The sequence below is a fragment of the Neophocaena asiaeorientalis genome, unplaced genomic scaffold, assembly GCF_003031525.2.
Source record: "Neophocaena asiaeorientalis asiaeorientalis breed wild unplaced genomic scaffold, Neophocaena_asiaeorientalis_V1.1 scaffold37, whole genome shotgun sequence".
In the NCBI taxonomy this organism is placed as follows: domain Eukaryota; kingdom Metazoa; phylum Chordata; class Mammalia; order Artiodactyla; family Phocoenidae; genus Neophocaena; species Neophocaena asiaeorientalis.
Window position 1 is genome coordinate 1893961 of NW_020174269.1, and position 18445 is coordinate 1912405.

The 18445-nt window shown below is 36.1% G+C and overlaps 2 protein-coding genes across 15 annotated transcripts in view; both read left to right on the forward strand.

Annotated features, from left to right (window-relative positions):
• The window catches only part of ZFYVE16 (zinc finger FYVE-type containing 16), a 54347-nt gene extending 45192 nt beyond the window's left edge, over positions 1–9155 (forward strand). For all 8 annotated transcript variants that reach the window (XM_024755677.1, XM_024755680.1, XM_024755682.1 and 5 more), the window contains 4 exons: positions 1874–2036; positions 2973–3078; positions 4063–4230; positions 7423–9155. In XM_024755677.1, coding sequence (XP_024611445.1) covers positions 1874–2036; positions 2973–3078; positions 4063–4230; positions 7423–7584 — 599 coding nt within the window. In that variant the 3' untranslated portion in view covers positions 7585–9155. The remainder of the gene's footprint in view (positions 1–1873; positions 2037–2972; positions 3079–4062; positions 4231–7422) is intronic.
• Positions 9156–15662: 6507 nt separating this feature from the next.
• Positions 15663–18445, forward strand: part of FAM151B (family with sequence similarity 151 member B) — a 41373-nt gene continuing 38590 nt past the window's right edge. For 2 of the 7 annotated variants that reach the window (XM_024755689.1, XM_024755690.1), the window contains exon 1: positions 15664–17295. In XM_024755689.1, coding sequence (XP_024611457.1) covers positions 17271–17295 — 25 coding nt within the window. In that variant the 5' untranslated portion in view covers positions 15664–17270. Of the gene's footprint in view, positions 17296–18445 lie in introns of all 7 variants that reach the window. The other 5 variants (XM_024755686.1, XM_024755687.1, XM_024755688.1 and 2 more) reach the window with 5 other exon arrangements.

Sequence of the window (18445 nt, forward strand, 5' to 3'; positions counted from 1 at the left end):
CTGGCTTTAATTTATCTAATGTTGTCTTGCTTTTCATTTTTCTGAAGCTGTCTTTATTTCATTCTCATTTTTATGGGTATTTTTGCTAGACATAAAATTCTGCTTTGAAAGTCTTTATTTTCTTTAAAGATGTCATTTCATTGTCTTTTGGCCCTCATTATTTCTAGTGAAGAGTCAGAAATAGTTTTTATATTTGTTTCCTTGTATTTAATGTGCCCTTTTCCTCAGTCTGTTTTCAAGATAGCCTCTTTACCTTTGGTTTTCACCAGTTTTACAGTGGTGTGCCTCAATGTGGGTTTTTTTGTATTTATCCTATTTGGCATTTATTGAACTCCTTGGATGTGTGTGTCAATATTTTTCATCAAATTTGGGGAATTTCTTACCATTTTTTTAAATGTCCTGATCTTTCTTCTCCTTCTGGGAGATAGTCTATCTATGTATATGTAATCCATATCTGTATTAGACTGTTTTATACCATCCCAAGGGTCTTTGATGCCCTTTTTATATTTCTTCATTTTTCTCTGGGTTCTTCAGTTTTGATCACTTTTGTTGACCTTTCTTTATGTTCTCTGATTCTTTTGCCATTTTCAATCTACTATTAAGCCTATCCATTAAGGTTTCTGTTTTAGTTGGATTATACTTTTCAGTTATAGAATTGGGGGGGGGGGGCGTTTCCAGTTTTATTTCTCTGTTCAGATTTTTAAAAATCTGTTTATACATTTAGCCAGTATTTGCTTTTCATTCTTTAAATGTGTTTTCCTTTAGGTCCTTGAATATATTTTAGAACAGATATTTTAAAGTGTTTTTGTGTTTAATCCAATGTCTTGGCCATCTCATGGTTAGTTTCAGTTTTATAGGGGCTCACATTTTCCTGTCTTTGGTAATTTTTTATTTTGTACTGTCATTATTGATATGCTTTAGAGACTTTAGATTCTTTTAGCTTTTTGTAAAGGGATTTTTTTGCTGAAGAAGGCTTATTTATGTTTAAGCAGGCATTTTATGTCTGCTTACCCTGAGCTTGTATAGTCTTTATTTTTTGTTTTTTTTAACAGATGGATCTATGGATATCCTAAGGTGTTTACAGTCTGGCAGGACTCATTCTCCAAATCTATTTTGCCTGTAGATTTTGTAAGAGCTTTGATTTGGCATTGCACAGTTCAGGTTAATGAGGTGCTAATGTCTATTTTGGTTGGTCTAGACTACCAATATCCCCCAACATTGCTTGACTTCTATTATCTCTGTTCTGTTCCCAACCATATAATAGCCATTTTCTGTTATGCCTCATCTAGGGTCACTCTATTAATATGTTCTCAGTTATGGTCCAAGGACTCAAAAAGTCCTTGAACACAGTCTCCTGATGCTCCCCTTTTTAGTGTCTTGACCACAGATTTCAGGTTTCCCTAAAGTCTTATCTCTGACTTCTCAGCCCAGTAGAGCAATTGTAGGCTTACTGGTCACCATGCAGAAATTGTCCCCAAGCAGAGAGCCTGGGCAGTTATGGGCTCACCTGTTGAGTTTTCCTGTAGGGACCATGGTATTGTACTTCCTGTTGTCCAGAACCTGAAAACAATTGCCTCATACATTTTGTCTAGTTTTATGGTTGGTTACCATAATGAAAGGGCAGTTTGGCATCATTATTTCATCATAGCCAGAAGTGGAAGTTCTCACCTTTATTTGTTCAACCATTAAAAAAAAAAAGAATCCTTAACATTGTGAAATATTTTTCATATTCCCTAACAGAAAACAACCATCAAGATGATTTAATAGATAGTCTAAAACTTGCATGGAACATATTTTGATAGCAAAATTTATGGCTTAGACATATAAATTTATATTCAGTAAAAGAAATGTGAAACATAACTCTCATTTTTAGATGGCTTAATGGTACAAATAACTCCAGAGACCATGGATGGCTTACGGCTAGCTCTACGAGAACAAAAAGACTTCAGAATTACATGTGGGAAAGTTGATGCTGTAGACATGAGAGAATATGTGGACATCTGCTGGGTAGATTCTGAAGAAAAAGGAAACAAAGGGTAGGAATTTTTTGTTACCAATATGTAATTGATTTGATGGAGGAGAAAGGATAAAAACATCCTGTTAACAAAATTAACAAAATTAAATATTTTATAAATAAATATAGAATTATACCATTAATTTAAATGCATATACTTTAATTAATAAATGCAGTCTGGGTTTTTCAGAAATGTACCTAACCAGCATCATGTGTGTTTTCTTAGCCAGGATGCTGTAAACTATTAAAGGGTGGTCAGTTTGGGAGGGGGCAAATGATATGCATTGTGTAGCAGTGTAGGCTTGATGCCAGGTCTGAGAAAGACAAGATACTTTGTCTGTTATATGATACATTGAGGCACATACATATTTCCCCCCCAGACTGCCTTTTATATACCAGATATGTATTTTCATGGAATATCTTAGGATTATTTTTATCAAATAAGTAATGGATTCCCTTTGGGTGCTTATTCTGTATTATATTGATCCACTGTAAATGCAAACAACTGAATTCAATAATATGTACATTAGAGGCCTTACAGAATATTACTGCTATTCCCTCCTCTCTTTAGTTACCCATTTTCTTTCTTTTTTGGAGACTGGCTAAGAGATCTGGAGCAAAAAAGGAAGAGAAGGGCTAATGCTGAAGGATTCCAAAATAGAGTTTTGCAATTCATGAGACAGCTTTTCTGTTAGGAGACTAAGGTATTTTAAACCTCAGGTCTGAATTGGGCATATGAAAAAGTAGATATAATTTGCTACACAATCAAGAAATCTTCGTAAACGAATATGAGCTAAGTTTTAATTATTTTTTGTATAATTGAGATGTCTTACTGCTGCTTTAAATTTATAGCTTTCATAATTTTTATCCTTATTCCATTTGTCCAAGTCTAATAATTTACTTCATAGAAAGTACTTTGGTATTAAATAAATCTGTTCTATTATATTTTATTCTGCAGTGTTATTAGTTCAGTGGATGGAATATCATTACAAGGATTTCCAAGTGAAAAAATAAAACTGGAAGCAGATTTTGAAACTGATAAGAAGATTGTAAAGTGTACTGAGGTAACTTATAAAGACGTTTCCTTCCATTTACATGCTGTGTTTGGATATGTTCTTGTTAATTTGGAGATTTCGCAGTACTCAACCTCTGAATGTTTAAGTGCAGCGTATTACACTTTCATTACACCTTGAGACACACATATCTCCACCCCAGACTGCCTTATATACACCAGATTTGCATTTCCATAGGATCATTTCAGGTTATTGTATGGTGGTACTGCCTGTCAGCTCGCAGTTAAGTTTTCACGGTATTGCCATCTTTGTTTGTATAATAACATGTTATTTGACCATGGTGTTTTCATTTTTCTCTTATTTTACAAACAATAAAATATTTTATAGATACCAGTTTATAATCAGCACTCACATATGAAAGTTAGTTTTGCATGTTCCAGTTTTTTAAAAATAAGAGAATATGAAACTGTAGCCTCACAGCCCCTTAGTCTACCTCCATTCTCCCCCTCACTCTACATCCTGGGTCAGACAATCAACGTTACTGATTTCTTAGGTATTCTTTGTGATTTTACACATGTAGAAGATAGAAACTATAGAGGGTATAGAAATTATAGAACATTATTTCTTTGTTTGATCTTAACTTCATTAAGATGTCCTTATGGGATGGTGGTCTTATAGGGTGGGCTCATTAGTATGCTTCTTTAAACCAAGTTAACAAAGCTTCTGTTGCTACAAGTTAACTTTAGGCAAAAATAGCTAAGTCATTCCCATATTCCCTAATCTTTGGTTTTAAGTTTTACTTATACTATAGATCAGGCTATATATAGTGTGTGTGTGTGTGTGTGTGTGTGTATATATATATATATATTATATATATATACACACTATATATATATAATGTTCCTAACTAGTGAATTTCATGGCACTAACATTGGAATTTTATTCATAAAGTTGAATTGAAGGTAGCAATTTTTGCATTTTTAAAGCTACTTCTAATCTTAATCATGACTTGTTTCCTAATTAAATACATTTCAGGTGTTCTACTTTCTAAAGGACCAGGATTTATCTATTTCAGCAACTCGTTATCAGTTTGCAAAAGAAATAGCCATGGCTTGTAGTGCTGCACTGTGCCCTCACCTGAAAACTCTAAAGAGTAATGGGATAAATAAAATTGGCCTCAGAGTTTCCATTGACACTGATATGGTGAGGCATGTTTTTGTGATGTCTTTTTGAAATGAATATATCTTATATTAAAATAATCCAAAGTTTTTCTTTAACCTTTTACTTTGAGATCACTGAAGAGAACTAAAGTTTGTTGAACGTTAATGTTCGGTACACAATTCCTGTACATTATCTCCTTTACTGTCCACAGCAGGGGCCAGCAAACTTTTTTTGGTCAGACAGTAAATAATTTAGGCATTGCGGTCTGTCAGATTTCTTTCACAACTACTTAACTGTGCCATTATAGTGTGAAAGCAGCTGTAGACAGTATGTAAACTAAACAGCTTAGCTGTGTTCCAGTGAAACTTTGTTTACAAAAACAGTTGGTGGGCCACATTGGCCCACAGGCCATAGTTTGCTGACCCCTGCTCCACAACATTCCTGCTTGATAAGTAGGTTTTTTAATTATGCTGACTAAATTCTATATTCATGTGACTTAAAATTACAAAAGTCTAAAAATGTTAAAAAAGGGAAATTTTCAGTTTTTTCCTCCCATGTAGGGAAAAACCGATTTCTTCCCTTCTATGTCTTTCCTGTGTGTCTCTTTCACTACTCACTGAAAACACTTCTGCTCACCAGATGTGTGGAGGCTTTCCCCCACCCCAGCAAGCAATTCTCAGACACAAGCAGGGTGTCTAAGAATTCAACTTTATTCTGACTTGATCTACCTGGAGATAGCATCAGATCCTACAGCTCTTACAAGACTGCCTCCTCCCCCACTTCATATACCAGTCAGTTATCACCTGTGCTTCTGACCAACCAGTTATGGATCAGAGCTTCCAATGACCCCCTCCTCCTTGGGTTCAATTAACTTGCTTGAGCTGCTCACAGAACTCAGGGGAACATTTGCTTATGTCTGTCAGTTCATTAAAGGCTATACAGATGAACAGCCAGATGAAGAGATACATAGGGCAAGGTCTGGTAGAGTCCTGAGCAGGAGTTTCTGTCTCCACGGAGTTGGGTGCGTCACCCTCCCAGTGTGGATGTATTCACCAGCCTGAAAGCTCTCTCAGCCCACTTCTACTGAGATTTTATGGAGGTTTCCTCATGTAGGCATGATCAATTATTAACTCAGTTTTTAGCCCCTCTCCCCTCTCTGGAGAATGAGGGGTAGGGCTGGAAATTTAAAACTTCTAATCATGGGCTTGGTCTTTCTGGTGACCAGCCCCTATCTAGGAGCCCATCCAGAGTTGACTCAAAAGAACAAAAGATGCTCCTCCATCTCTTATCACTTAGGAATTTACAACTTTTTTAGGAGCCCTGTGTCAGGGATGGGATCAAAGATAAATATTAGAATAAGAGATGTTACTGGTATTCTTATCAATTAGGAAATGACAAGGGTTTTAGGAGCTTTATGCCAGGAATTGGGGTCAGAGACCAATATATATTTTCTATTATCTCACAAATATATATATACCGGGACCACCTCATTAAACACGCTAGAGAGCAGCATTCACACAGTACTCTATTTAATTGGTGACCTCTGGAGATATTAACTCCAGACTACAATGTAAATGGTTCCCAGTAGAGTTGCATCAGGTGATAGCCCTGGAAAGATCGCCTTCCTACCCTTGACTCCTAACCCTTCAGTCCACTTCCATACTCCCCCTCATCCTCCCTTCTTGGTCAGGCAGTCAAATGTTATCCATTTCTATGTATTCTTTGTAATTTTTTGCATGTATGAGCAATTAAGTTTGTACGTCCTTTTTGTTCTCTTCTCACTTTTTTTTTTAACAGTGCTTCTTTAACTTAATATATCTTAGAGATATTTCATTTAATTACATATTCCTTTTAAAGTTGCACAGTAGTAGTTGATTATATAAATGTACCATAATTTATTTAGTGCTTATCCATGTTTGGTATGTCCTGGTTGATATTTAAGGTATCCACAATAGTTTGCTTTTGCATAAGTGTGAGTATATAAGAAATATTCCTAGATGTAGAATTGCTGGGTCCAAGTATGTACTCAATAGATACTACCATATTGTCTCAAATAAAGGTTATGACAATTTATATTTCTACCACAATTTATGAGAGTGTTCTTTCTCTCACATCCTTATCAAAGCAGTATATAATCAAACTTTTGAGCTTTGCCAATTTGATAGGTGAAAAGTGGTACTCCACTAGTATTTTTTAAAAATATTTATTTATTTGGTTGTGCCAGGTCTTAGTTGCAGCCCATGAGCTCCTTAATTGCGGCAGGCATGCTCCTTAGTTGTGGCACATGGGCGCCTTAGTTGTGGCATGTGAACTCAGTTGCGGCATGTGGGATCTAGTTCCCTGACCAGGGATCAAACCTGGGCCCCCTGCCTTGGGAGCATGGAGTGTTAACCACTGCACCACCAGGGAAGTTCCAATCCAGTAGTATTTTAATGTGCCTTTTTAACTGTTTCTGACATCCAGTATAATAGATTTCAGTCCAGGTTGTTCATTAGAATGGTCAATCTTTTTTTTTTTTGGCGGCGCCACGCTGCATGTGGGATCTTAGTTCCCTGACCAGGGATTGAACCCACGCCCCCTGCAATGGAAGTGCGGAGTGTTAACCTCTGGACCACCGGGGAAGTCCCAGAATGGTTAATCTTAACATGAACAATTCCATGTGTTGAAGGTTTGCTCTTCTTCAGGCAGGATGTGTTACAGTTCTTATTGGAAAAAAGAACTTAACATTTTTATCTCACTATTAAAAGTTCCTTTTTCAAGGAAGCACCTGATAATTATTTGAGTAAGCATCGTTAATTATTTTAGTCATATGTATTAAAATGTAATTTTCACCAGCAAAATTAAATTCAAATATTATTTTATGATAAATTCAAAATATTTTTAAGTAGATCTTTTCTTAAATACCATGGGGTCTTTATTTAAGTCATGTTGACAATTATTCAAAACCTTGGTCCGCCAATGTGTTTACATGTTCATTGAGAAGAAACCTGAAGTATGAAGTAGTGGCAATTTTATTTTCATAGTATCTGTGGAAGGAACAATTATAATTTATGTAGTAGATAGAAGAAATAAAGGAGAATGTAAAACATTATTTTATGAAAAAAATATCAAGTATCTTCTTAACGTGCTTAAATTGAATGATATTCTTAAATAGTTTATTTTATATTCATCTGCTGAACTAAACAAGATTGCTCACTTTCTAGGGTTGACTCATCAAGATTTTTTTTTTTCCAGGTTGAATTTCAGGCAGGATCTGAAGGCCAACTTCTTCCTCAGCATTATCTAAATGATCTTGATAGTGCTCTCATCCCTGTGATCCACGGTGGGACCTCCAACTCTACTAGCTTACCATTAGAAATAGAATTAGTATTTTTTATTATTGAAAATCTTTTTTAGTGAAAGGACGTGAGTCGTATTATATATTGCAAACTGATTTGTTAAAACTAACTCCAGCACTAAAGCTGAAATGCCACAGACACTAAAAGTAAATACATTTGATGTTTGAAACATGTAAGCTTTGCTTTTTAGGCAGGAATGGTCTTTTAAAAATCATTAGCACAATATTTAAATCTCCAAAAATTTAAGAGATCCACAGTTTTTGAAGCTTTACACTTTACAAGTACTGAAAAAGACAAGGATTTCTTCTGTCTTTAAAAAATTTGTAGCATTTAACTGTGTTATTTAAATGCTAAGCCAAAGTACCTGCACTTAGGTATACCTCTTTATGCCAAGAATGATTTTAATGAAGGCTCTTTTCAGATGTAAGCTTATGAAGGAACTACCTTTTTTGTTTATATGCCAGTTAAATTACTGGTTTCTAAAGTCTGTTAAAAATGTATTTCAATGGCACAGACCAGTTTCCAGATCTTAGACTTATATGGTAATTCTTTGAATAAGGCAGATAACTTATTTGTATAATTGGAGTGGAGACCTACCTCCATGATTAGATAAACTGATTGTTTGCATTAAAATCAGAATTTTGCCTTTTTTCTTTTCAAATTATTATTTTATATATACATATATGGTTTTCTCTTTATTAAATGGGTATTCTTAAAGTAACTGTGGGTGCTTCAGGATTTTGTGCTTCTATAATTATATTGTTTTTATAGCAAGAACATGTGATTTGGTATGTGTTTTATAAATCTTTAATAATTTATAAATAGGTAATATTTTTGTATTGCAGTGCATTATTTTTCCTCCTTTCCTTCCAAAGTATACCACTGTATATACCACTTCTAAGAGTGATTGACGACAGGCCAGATGACCCGTGAAGTAGTCATTATGTAGCAATAAATGATGCCTGAAACGGGTGTTTTTTTAACTTCTCCTTTAAACCTTAAAAGTTTCTTGGCAAGTCTACATATTTTCATTGACACCAATGTATTAAGTATAAAGTTTAATGAACTACTTACTTTTGCATATTTTAAATTCTTTATATGGTAGTTATTTTTTATAACAGGATATTAACATAAGTTAAATTCTATGCATTTGAAACTGTTACAGAACTTTCTTCTTTACTTCAAATAGAAAAAATTTTTTAAAGTACGTTGTGTTAAAAAAAGTAATGGTCATATTTTAGTTAATCCTGTCATTTAAGTTATTTAAAATAGTAATCATTATTTTAATGCTTTTTTTATTCTAATGTGGAATATATATGTTTTTGTATCAAAAACACTCCTGTGTCTCAAGAAAAAGAAACTACACTAAATAGCCCTGTTTTAAGAAAGTATTTATGAAGCATCTCAACCTGAAGATGAAGTCAGGGTTATAACTCAGGTTCTTAGGTCTCAGGCTAGGAAAAAACTGAGAATTTGAATCAGTTTGGTCATATGATTCCTACTGAATCACATCTGTAGTACTAGCCAAAGACACAGCATGGAGGAAAATATCAGTCTTTTGGAAGTAACTACTTCATAAGCAATGTAAAATGTTGTAGACATTAAATAAAATTAAGCAACATGATATAATAACTTGTGAAATTTGTTGACATCATAAGCAATTGCATATCTAACTCAATTTGTTTTCTTTATATTTTTGTTTATTTTGCAGTATAAGTTAAGGGCACAATCTATGAATACTGAAGTTACTTTAAAATAACCAGAAGGTAGAGGACTTTTCCCATGATGGGATAGCTTTGGATTTGTTTCCCTAAAGTCTCTACATTTAATGAAAATTGGAGTTACTGTGCCTTTGGAGGCACATTTTAAAGTATTCTTTGTAGATGTACAATATGTTTCTGAATGCATTTGGTCATGTTCTTCCCATTGATAATTTAAATTTTTAATTTTTTTAAAGGTGAAGAAATAGAATGGTTCTTTGTACTTAGTCTGCAATGATCTATTTTTGGTCTATGCCTTTTAAGAATACTGTCTTTCCAGAATTTTGAAATATTAAGTAAAATTTAGCCCATTTGCTTTTGCAGCAATCCAGCAGACTTAGTATATGCATATATGCTTGCTATATGCAGAGCACTTTAGTAGGCTTCATTGATTGAAAGATGAATAAAATAGTTCTTTCCTTCTTGGAGATAAATGTGTGAAGCAGATAATTAACAAAGTAAAAGTAATTGCTAAAATAGAGATATGACTTCTGAGTAGCTGGTTGGAAAACAATTCAGGAGGATAGCCATACCAATAATGAGAAGGTGTGGGCGTTAAACTTGTCTAGGCAAGAGCTGAAAATCTGAAGAGTCAGTAATATGTCAAAACATTCAACTTTCCCTTTTAAGGCAATTTACTTTAAAGAGTCTTCTGTGTTGTGTGAATATCTTACCTTATTTAATCATAAAAGTCATAATCATAAAAATCATAATTTAATCATAAAAGTAGTAGCCTGACTATGGTGTCTCAATTGCCTAAGTTTATAACAGCCTAGATTTAAATATTGTTTTATAAGAATACAACTCTTCTTTTTTTAATAGTAATATGACTTTGATAACTTGACTCAAATTTTAAAAAGAAAATATCTTGAAATAAACCAGAAACCTCTAAACAGTCCTAGGTTTTAATTTTTTTCTTTGTGATTAAAAAAAATGCTTCATATGTGTAATATGTAAACATTCAAAAATCAGAAAGAAATGTTAAAAACTTAATATAAGTCTTACTGCCCACCTTGTATGCATCTACCTTGTTCTTCTCACTTTCCAATCTCAATAAGAAGTGATTTTTATTATTGTGTATCTTTCCAAGGTTTAGGTGCAGTAGCAGCAAATATATTTTTATTATCTCCCCTCATTTTTTATACAAAATGTAGTGTGCTGTTTACACTGAAGAACACAGTGTCATCTCCTCAATTACTTTGATTTATGTGGCTTCTATTTAGAATCTTAAAGTTTTCACTGCTTCTCCAACCACTGTTTAATTGATAAAAGCAATCTTAATGGCAGAAAAGCAAGAAGAAAATCCATTACTGGAATTATGACCATATGTTTCCATAGGAGGACTGTTTTTCTCATAACAATTTTTTATGAAAATACTTGGAATGTTATTTTTTATTTGAGCTATATTTAAAACCTTTATTTTTTTTCCTACCCAACACTAAGCCTCACCATCTAAATTTATCTTTTACCAGTTAATTGACATTGGTGTTCTTTTTGGTTTTTTTTTTACATCAGATTTTTAGTAGTTTTAAATCTTCTCTTTATATTCTGTGTTTTAGATTTAGCTTGGAATGATACACAATTTAATATTTAACACCTTTTGGGAAACATTTTCTGAATGTGCATTGATAAAAATTACAGCCATATTTTCATGCTTTTTACAAATGAAGAAATAGGTCTAATTCAAGAGCTTTATTATGAACCTCCGAATATAGTAAAGTTTTTTTTTCTTTCTTTTTTTGTTCTTTTGGTAAAATAAGGTGCTCGCCAGCTTCCAAGATAGCCCACGATGATCCCTGCCTCTTGGTTATTCACACCCTTGTGTAGTCACCTCCCACACTGTACCACTTTGTGACCAACAGAATATAGAAGAAGGGATGGGATGTCATTTCCAAAATTATGTTATAAAAAGTTCTATGGCTGCCATCTTTGGTGTATTTCTCCCCACTCACTCTCTTCATTTCATCCCTGTCTCCCCACCTCTCCCTCCCTGCCTGCCTGTCTCCTTCTCTCTCTCCTTCTCTTTCTATTGAGTCACTCATTCTTGGGGAAGCCAGCTGCCAGGCAAGTGGAAGGGGATCCTCCAACCCAGTCAAGCCTTCAGACTGCAGCCCCAGCCACAGTTTGACTGTAGCCTCATGAGAATCACCCACCTAAGCCTTTCTCAGATTTCTGAATCTCAGATATAAATGTCTGTTGTTTTAAGCTGCTAAATTTTCTGGTGGTTTATTACATGAAGCAACTAATATTAGCTAACTAAAACAAGATACCTATATCTTAGAGCAGCTATAACTACAAATTTCTAAAAAAAAAAAAAAATAAGATTAATTGCTCTGACAAAATTAAGCATAGTTCTTATCAACATTTATGGATTCCATTCCACAAGTAGTATGTGCTAAGTACAGAGAATACCAAGAGAAAGAGTAGGGTTTGGCCATGTAGGAACAAAGATGCAATTGTGGGAAACTTCCTGTTTCTGGAAATTGCATGTTAGGATATTTAAAGCTATGCCATTGATAAAAACAACCAAAGCTGATTAAAATACAAAAAGCATCTTAAAACATCAAAGAGATTTTTAAGACAGTATGGAACACCCAGTCCAAAAGTAAAGAGAAAAAGAGAAGTGAGCATGGGGCCCTAATATGACAGCCTAATGGGGTAAGGGGGACAGATATCAAAGTTCAAGGCCCACACAAGATGGTGAATCTAACAGGAATTGTGAATCTAACAGAAGAACTTCCCCACAGTAGGCTGAGACTCCCTCAAAGGGTTTCAGCCTTTAGATGAAGATGAATCAGAAATATAAATTAGGTAAAATTGTAGCCAAGTTTAGAATTGCCTACATCACCCAAAGACTCTTAAGCATTTAACTTGCTTTAAGGTGGTCCCCCCTCCACACACAAACCAAAACAAACAAAAAAAGTAGGCACATAAGAAACTAGATTCCAGAGGCAAGAATTAGTAGAAACAGTTAAATTCATATAGTCTTAGGTATTACATTTATGCTTTCTGTGTTTAAAGAAATAAAGTCAAGTGTCAAATACCTGTAGAGAACTGGAAACTAAAAAGTGATGGAACTAATTTGGGAAGTAACTAAATACAAATGTTGCAAGAATATATAAAAACTGAAATTTAAAACTCAGTAAATAGGTTTAAAGGCAGAACAGGATATAACCAATTGGAAGGATTTATAAACTAGAATATAAATCAGGAGAAATTATCCAGAATGCAGCATGGAGAAACAAAAAGATGGAAAGATGGAAACATATAGAGGATACAGTGAGAATTCCCAACATCTGCTTAATTAGCTGCAGAAGGAGAGGGGAGGGTAGAACAGAACAAATATTTTTAGATATAATGTAGACTTTTAAAAATTGACGAAAGACATGTCTCTACAGATTCAAGAAGTTAAACAAATTCCAAACAGAATAAATAAAAAGGGATCTACACATAGGCACTTTAAAATAGGAACTGCCAGCTGGCACAGAGTCCAAGGAACAGTCTGCTCTCTCTAGTCAGAGGACAGAGAAGGGGGTTGGGGGACTATGAGACAGAATCCTTTTGAATTTACTTACCTTATTCCAGGAGAGCTGCAGAAAAACAGCAGCACCCCTCCCTCCCTACCATATGTAAACCCTATGGGGCAATGTGGACTTTCCCTGCCCTACCTAATCTAGAGACAGCAAAAAGGCAGCACCCCCCTCTCTACCCACTGTGCAATGGTGGCAGTCAGTGCAGGGCAGAACACTAGCAATGTTGTGGGGAAGCTAAAGCTCTGCCTTCTAGCCAGAACACCAAGAAGGGGTGATCTTAGAACCAGAGAGTGTGAGGAAGATCATTGATAGGAGGGAATTGAAGAAAGGGAACCTCTAAATTTGTATATAAAATCCTGAGATCACCTCCACACTGTGCATGTGTGAAATTGACCAGAAGCAGCCAAAGGTTTTGAAAACTGATCTACAGTATAGCTCACTATCCAGGTTTCAGACTAGCCACTGGGTGGTGCACAATTTGGGCAGATTAGAATGGTAGTGCAAAGTCACTGAGAACTAAATTTTTGGAACAATAGCCCACAGAAAGCAGGCCAGGATGTGTGGTGTGAACTAACTGGATTGACTGCCAGCTAAAACAAGACAAAACAAAAACACTCTTCTGAAGATTTAAACAGGACTGAGAATTTCATAATATTCAAAATATCCAGGAAATAATCGAAAATTATTCAAGATACAAAACACTAGGGAAATCTTAATTATCTCTCAAGGGAAAAGACAACGAACAAAAACCAATTCTGAGGTAACCCAAATGTTGGAATTATCAGAAGAAGACAAAAAGAATTAATTTAATCAGGTTCTACAAAGCAAAGGTAAACATTATTGAAATGAATGGAAAGAGAGAAGTCTTCACCAAAGAAATCAAAGCTATAAAAAGAACCAAATGGAAATTTTAGAACTGAAGAATACAGTAAAATAAATTACTGGAGATGATGGATGGAAGAGTCAGTGAATTTGAAGATACATGAGTAGAAACTATCCAGTCTGAATAACAATGAGAAAAAAAAGTGGAAAAAAATGAAGAGCTTCGAGGACATATAGGACAATATCAAAAAGTCTAGTATTTGTGTCATAGAAGCTAGCTGAAAACTTCCAAAATCCCATGAGTCTGGGTTTTCATGATTCACTCAACCCTGTAAGTAAACACAGCTAATTGGATGAGTGGCAATAATGCCTGACAGATTTGTTAACTTAAAAAAGAAAATATTTAAGCAGCTAAAGGAACCAAGATATAAAGTAATTAAATTCTCAATTCTCAAAAACGCTTTAACTTCAGGCCTGAGGGCCATTTAAAATTCATTGAATTAAATTAGTTTTTTGTTTTTTTGGTTCTTTTTGTTTTTTTGTTTTTGGTACGCGGGCCTCTCACTGCCGTGGCCTCTCTCGTTGCGGAGCACAGGCTCCGGACGCGCAGGCCCAGCGGCCACGGCTCACAGGCCCAGCCGTTCCGCAGAATGTGGGATCTTCCCGGACCGGGGCACGAACCCGTATCCCCTGCATCGGCAGGCGGACTCTCAACCACAGCGCCACCAGGGAAGCCCTTTTGTTTGTTTTTAATCACAATTTAGGGAGTTAGTAGGATCCCGTTTTAGCATTAAATTATGTGGAAGTAGGAATCCAGTGCAGAGACTCCCAATTTGGCAGATGACATTTAAACATCTTTTGTCTGCTGAACAGAATAAATCCAGGACAGGAATCAAAGTAAGTGGAAGCTATCAATGTAGGCATATTTAAAAAGAAATTTGAGGCAACCAGAGAGTAAAAACTGCTTTATAGTTACGGGAATTTGCAACTGGGCTAGCAGAAAACTTGTCAATAACAAAACAAGCCAGAAAACTATAAAATATATACATTTAATATATATATTTAAGTGCTAAGTGGAAAGTAAATCCTAAGGCTAGCTACACTCTTATTCAAGAGTGAATTGTATGTACTGAATCAAAGGTCACCCACAGATGACCTCATCTTATTCCACTCCTCTAATACACATAATCTCACCACCTCTACCCAGATTGGGTTAATCAGAGCTAATATTATACCATTAATTCCTCTTTAAATATGTCATCAAAAGCAGCTCCAAACTATCAGGTCAATGCCCATTTTTCACATTCTGATCTTCGTAAGGCTCTGTACATCTTTCTTCAGTGTACCATATACCCTTAACACATGAAACCCTTCCTTTGTGCAAAAAGATTAAAAGTAATTAGACACATATTTGCTATAAAATTTTCCAAACACTCAAAAGTAGAGAAAATGGTATGATGAAACTCCACATACCCAACCTATAACACTCCTCAGATTCAACAATTATCAAGATTTTCCACTTTTGCTTCATCTATCTCTTGATTTCTTTGCTGGAGTATTTTCAAGCAAATCTTAGACATCATTATCTCATGCCACATATTCCACTATGTAGTTCTAAAAAATGGATAGTGAAGAGTAATTTTAATTGAGCCAGTTACTGTAAAATCTATGAAAATATTGACCTAATACGGTTATCAATAGGCCATAGAAACTTTTGTACTGCAACTGATATGATCTAGAACGTGAAAAGACAACCTGCAAAAATGGAAGAAAATATTTGTAAATCATATATCTGTTAAGGGACTTGTAGTCAGACTTTATAAAGAATTTTTACAATTCAACAAAACCTCCACAAATAACCTAATTTTAAAAATGTGCAAATAATTTGAATAGACACTTCTCCAAAGAAAATATATAAAAAGCCAATAAGCACTTGAAAATATGTTCAACATTATTAGTCACTAGCGATATAAAAATAATGACCACAATGAGATGTTGCTTCATATCCATTTGGATGGCTATAATTAAACAAATAAACAGATAATAACAAATATTGGTGAGGATGTGGAGAAATTGGAACCCTCATACATTGCTGGTGGGAATGTAAAATGTTGTATGTAGCTGCTTTGCAAAACTGTTTGACACTTCCTCAAAAAGTTAAACATAGAGTTACCATATGAACCAGCAATTCCACTCCTATGTATATACCCAAGAGAAATACATCTGCATAATTCCACACAGAATTTGTACAAGAATGTTTATAGCAGCCAAAATTCATTAGTTGCCAAAAAATGGAAACAATGCAACAGTCCATCCATTGATGAATAGACAAATAAATGTGGTATATGCAATGGAAATTTGGCCACAAAAAAATTTAATAAAGTACTGATACATGCTACAATATGAACCTTGCAAACATTATGCTAAGTGAAAGAAGCCAGTCACAAAACACTGTATACTCTATGATCCCATTTAAATGAAATGTCCAGAATGGGCAAATCCATAAAGACAGAAAGTGGATTAGTGGTTCCTTAAGGCTGGGGAGAAAGGGGAGTGACTGCTTTGGATGATGAAAATGTTCTAAAATTGATGGTGTGCTGGTTGCACAATTCTGTGACTACACTGAATTGTACCCTTTAAATGTATAACATTTTGTATCATTAGGAAATGCAGATCAAATTCAAGCCAATCAATTGTATATCTCAAGAAAGATTTTTTTTTTAAGGTCAATGAAGTCATTAAAATTTAGTGCTTTCTGAAACTCAAGAAATCTTTTCGATTGAGCTTGAGAAACTCCACAGAATACGGAAGCCTTATTGAAGACATTGAAATAATTACAACTCGTCTGGAAAGACTTACGTATATTAAAATATGAAGAGTTGGGCGAGAAGGGCTGCCATTTGTGCTGTGTGTGAGGTGATGAATTGTTATCCTAATTTTACAACTGACGGATTGAGTGGTAGAGTTACAGAACCAGAATATGGAAGTGCTGCATTGCTAATTCACGTCAGTCTGACTCCACTGGCGCTTTTTCCAGTCCCAGCTTGGCTGTGGAAAGGAGTTAATGAGGGCAAAGAAGGCAGTGGGTGGGAGAATCCAGCTGCTAGGAGTTTCTGAGTGAAAACCGGTAGAGAAGTCTAGAGGGGAACAGAAAACTTCCAACTTATCACTTCAGTCTCCTTATGCAGAAACGCTCATTTTTATGGAGATAGGATTTCATGTCATTTTTTAGGATGCTACTAAAATTAAAAAGAGAAAATATATCCAATTTGGAAATTCGTACCCCACAGCAGCAACTTGGCGTCTCAACCCAGCTTCTGTTTTCCCTGACGCCGCGTTCTTCATCACTACCCATTTCCTGACTACCTTTCAAAGGAGCGACGCGCGCGACACTAGGACGCGAAAACCATCCGGGAAGACGGCGCGCTGGCGAAACTCGAGCCGCCGCCTCTGCGCGTGCGCACCGCTCCTCGGCCCCTTCCGCCTCCACCTGGAAGCTCCTCCTAGGCGGCCGTCAGAGGCCACGGCAAGGTCTCTTCTCTGCAGAGTCGGGTTTTCTCGCCATCTGTTACGGGTCTTCGGCGGCGCCCACCGCTCAGCGCCTGCGCAGACTGAGGACCACGGTCACCATGACAGCGACCGCCGGGGCCCCTGGTAAGCGGGGCTCCCCAGGCTTCGGGTCTGGGACGGTGCTCCACACAGTGGGCTTGCAGTGTACGTTTTCTCCGGCCCGCTGCCGGTAGTTGGGGGCCCTTTGAGAGACTCCTCTGGCGGCACTCCTTCCTTTTCTGGATCTCGTGATCCGCGTTCTCTACGTTCTCCCAGAATCAAGCGGCTTAGAGCCTTGGTTGCCGGCGTGGGCGGTAAAGAAAAGCTTTTGGTGTGGCAAAGAATGGCAAGAATATTCTGACATTTTGTAAAGAAGTTTTTTTGTTTGTTTGTTTGTTTTAAGAGCAGTTTTAGGTTCCTGGGAATATTGAGCGGAAGACACGGTGATTCTCCATATACCCATACCTGACATACGCATAACTTCCCCATATCAGCCTTCCCCACCAGTGTGGTACTTTTGTTACAATTGTGAGCCTACACTGATGCATCGTAATTACCCAAAGTCCATACTTTACATTAGGGTTCACTCTTGGTGGTGTACGGTCTGTGGGTTTAGACAACCGTATAATGAATGACACGTTCCATGGTAGGGTGTCATACAAAATAGTTTCACCATCCTAAAAATCCTTTGTGCTCCACCGACTTACCCTCCTCACCCCAACCCCTGACAACCACTGATCTTTTTACTGTCTCCATAGTTTTGTCTTTTGCAGAATGTCATGTAGTTGGAATTAAACAGTATGTAGCCTTTTCATATTGGCTCTTTTTCACTTAGTTAATATGCGTTTAAGCTTTCCTCATGTCTTTTCATGGCTTGAGAGCTCATTCCGTTTTAGAGAGCAATAATATTCTGTTGTCTTGGTGTACCAGGGTTTATCCATTCACCTACTGAAGGATATCTTGGTTGCTTACAAGTTTCAACAATTATAAATAAAGCTGCTATAAACATAAGTGTGCAGGTTTTTGTATGGACATAAGTTTTCAACTCCTTTGAGTAAATATCAAGGTGTATGATTGCCGGATTGTATGATAGGAGTATGTTTAATTTTGTAAGGAACTGCCAAGCTCTCTTTTAAAGTGGCTGTACCATTAGGCTTCCCTGGTGGCGCAGTGGTTGAAAGTCCGCCTTCCGATGCAGGGGACACGGGTTCGTGCCCCGGTCCGGGAGGAGCCCACGTGCCGCGGAGCGGCTGGG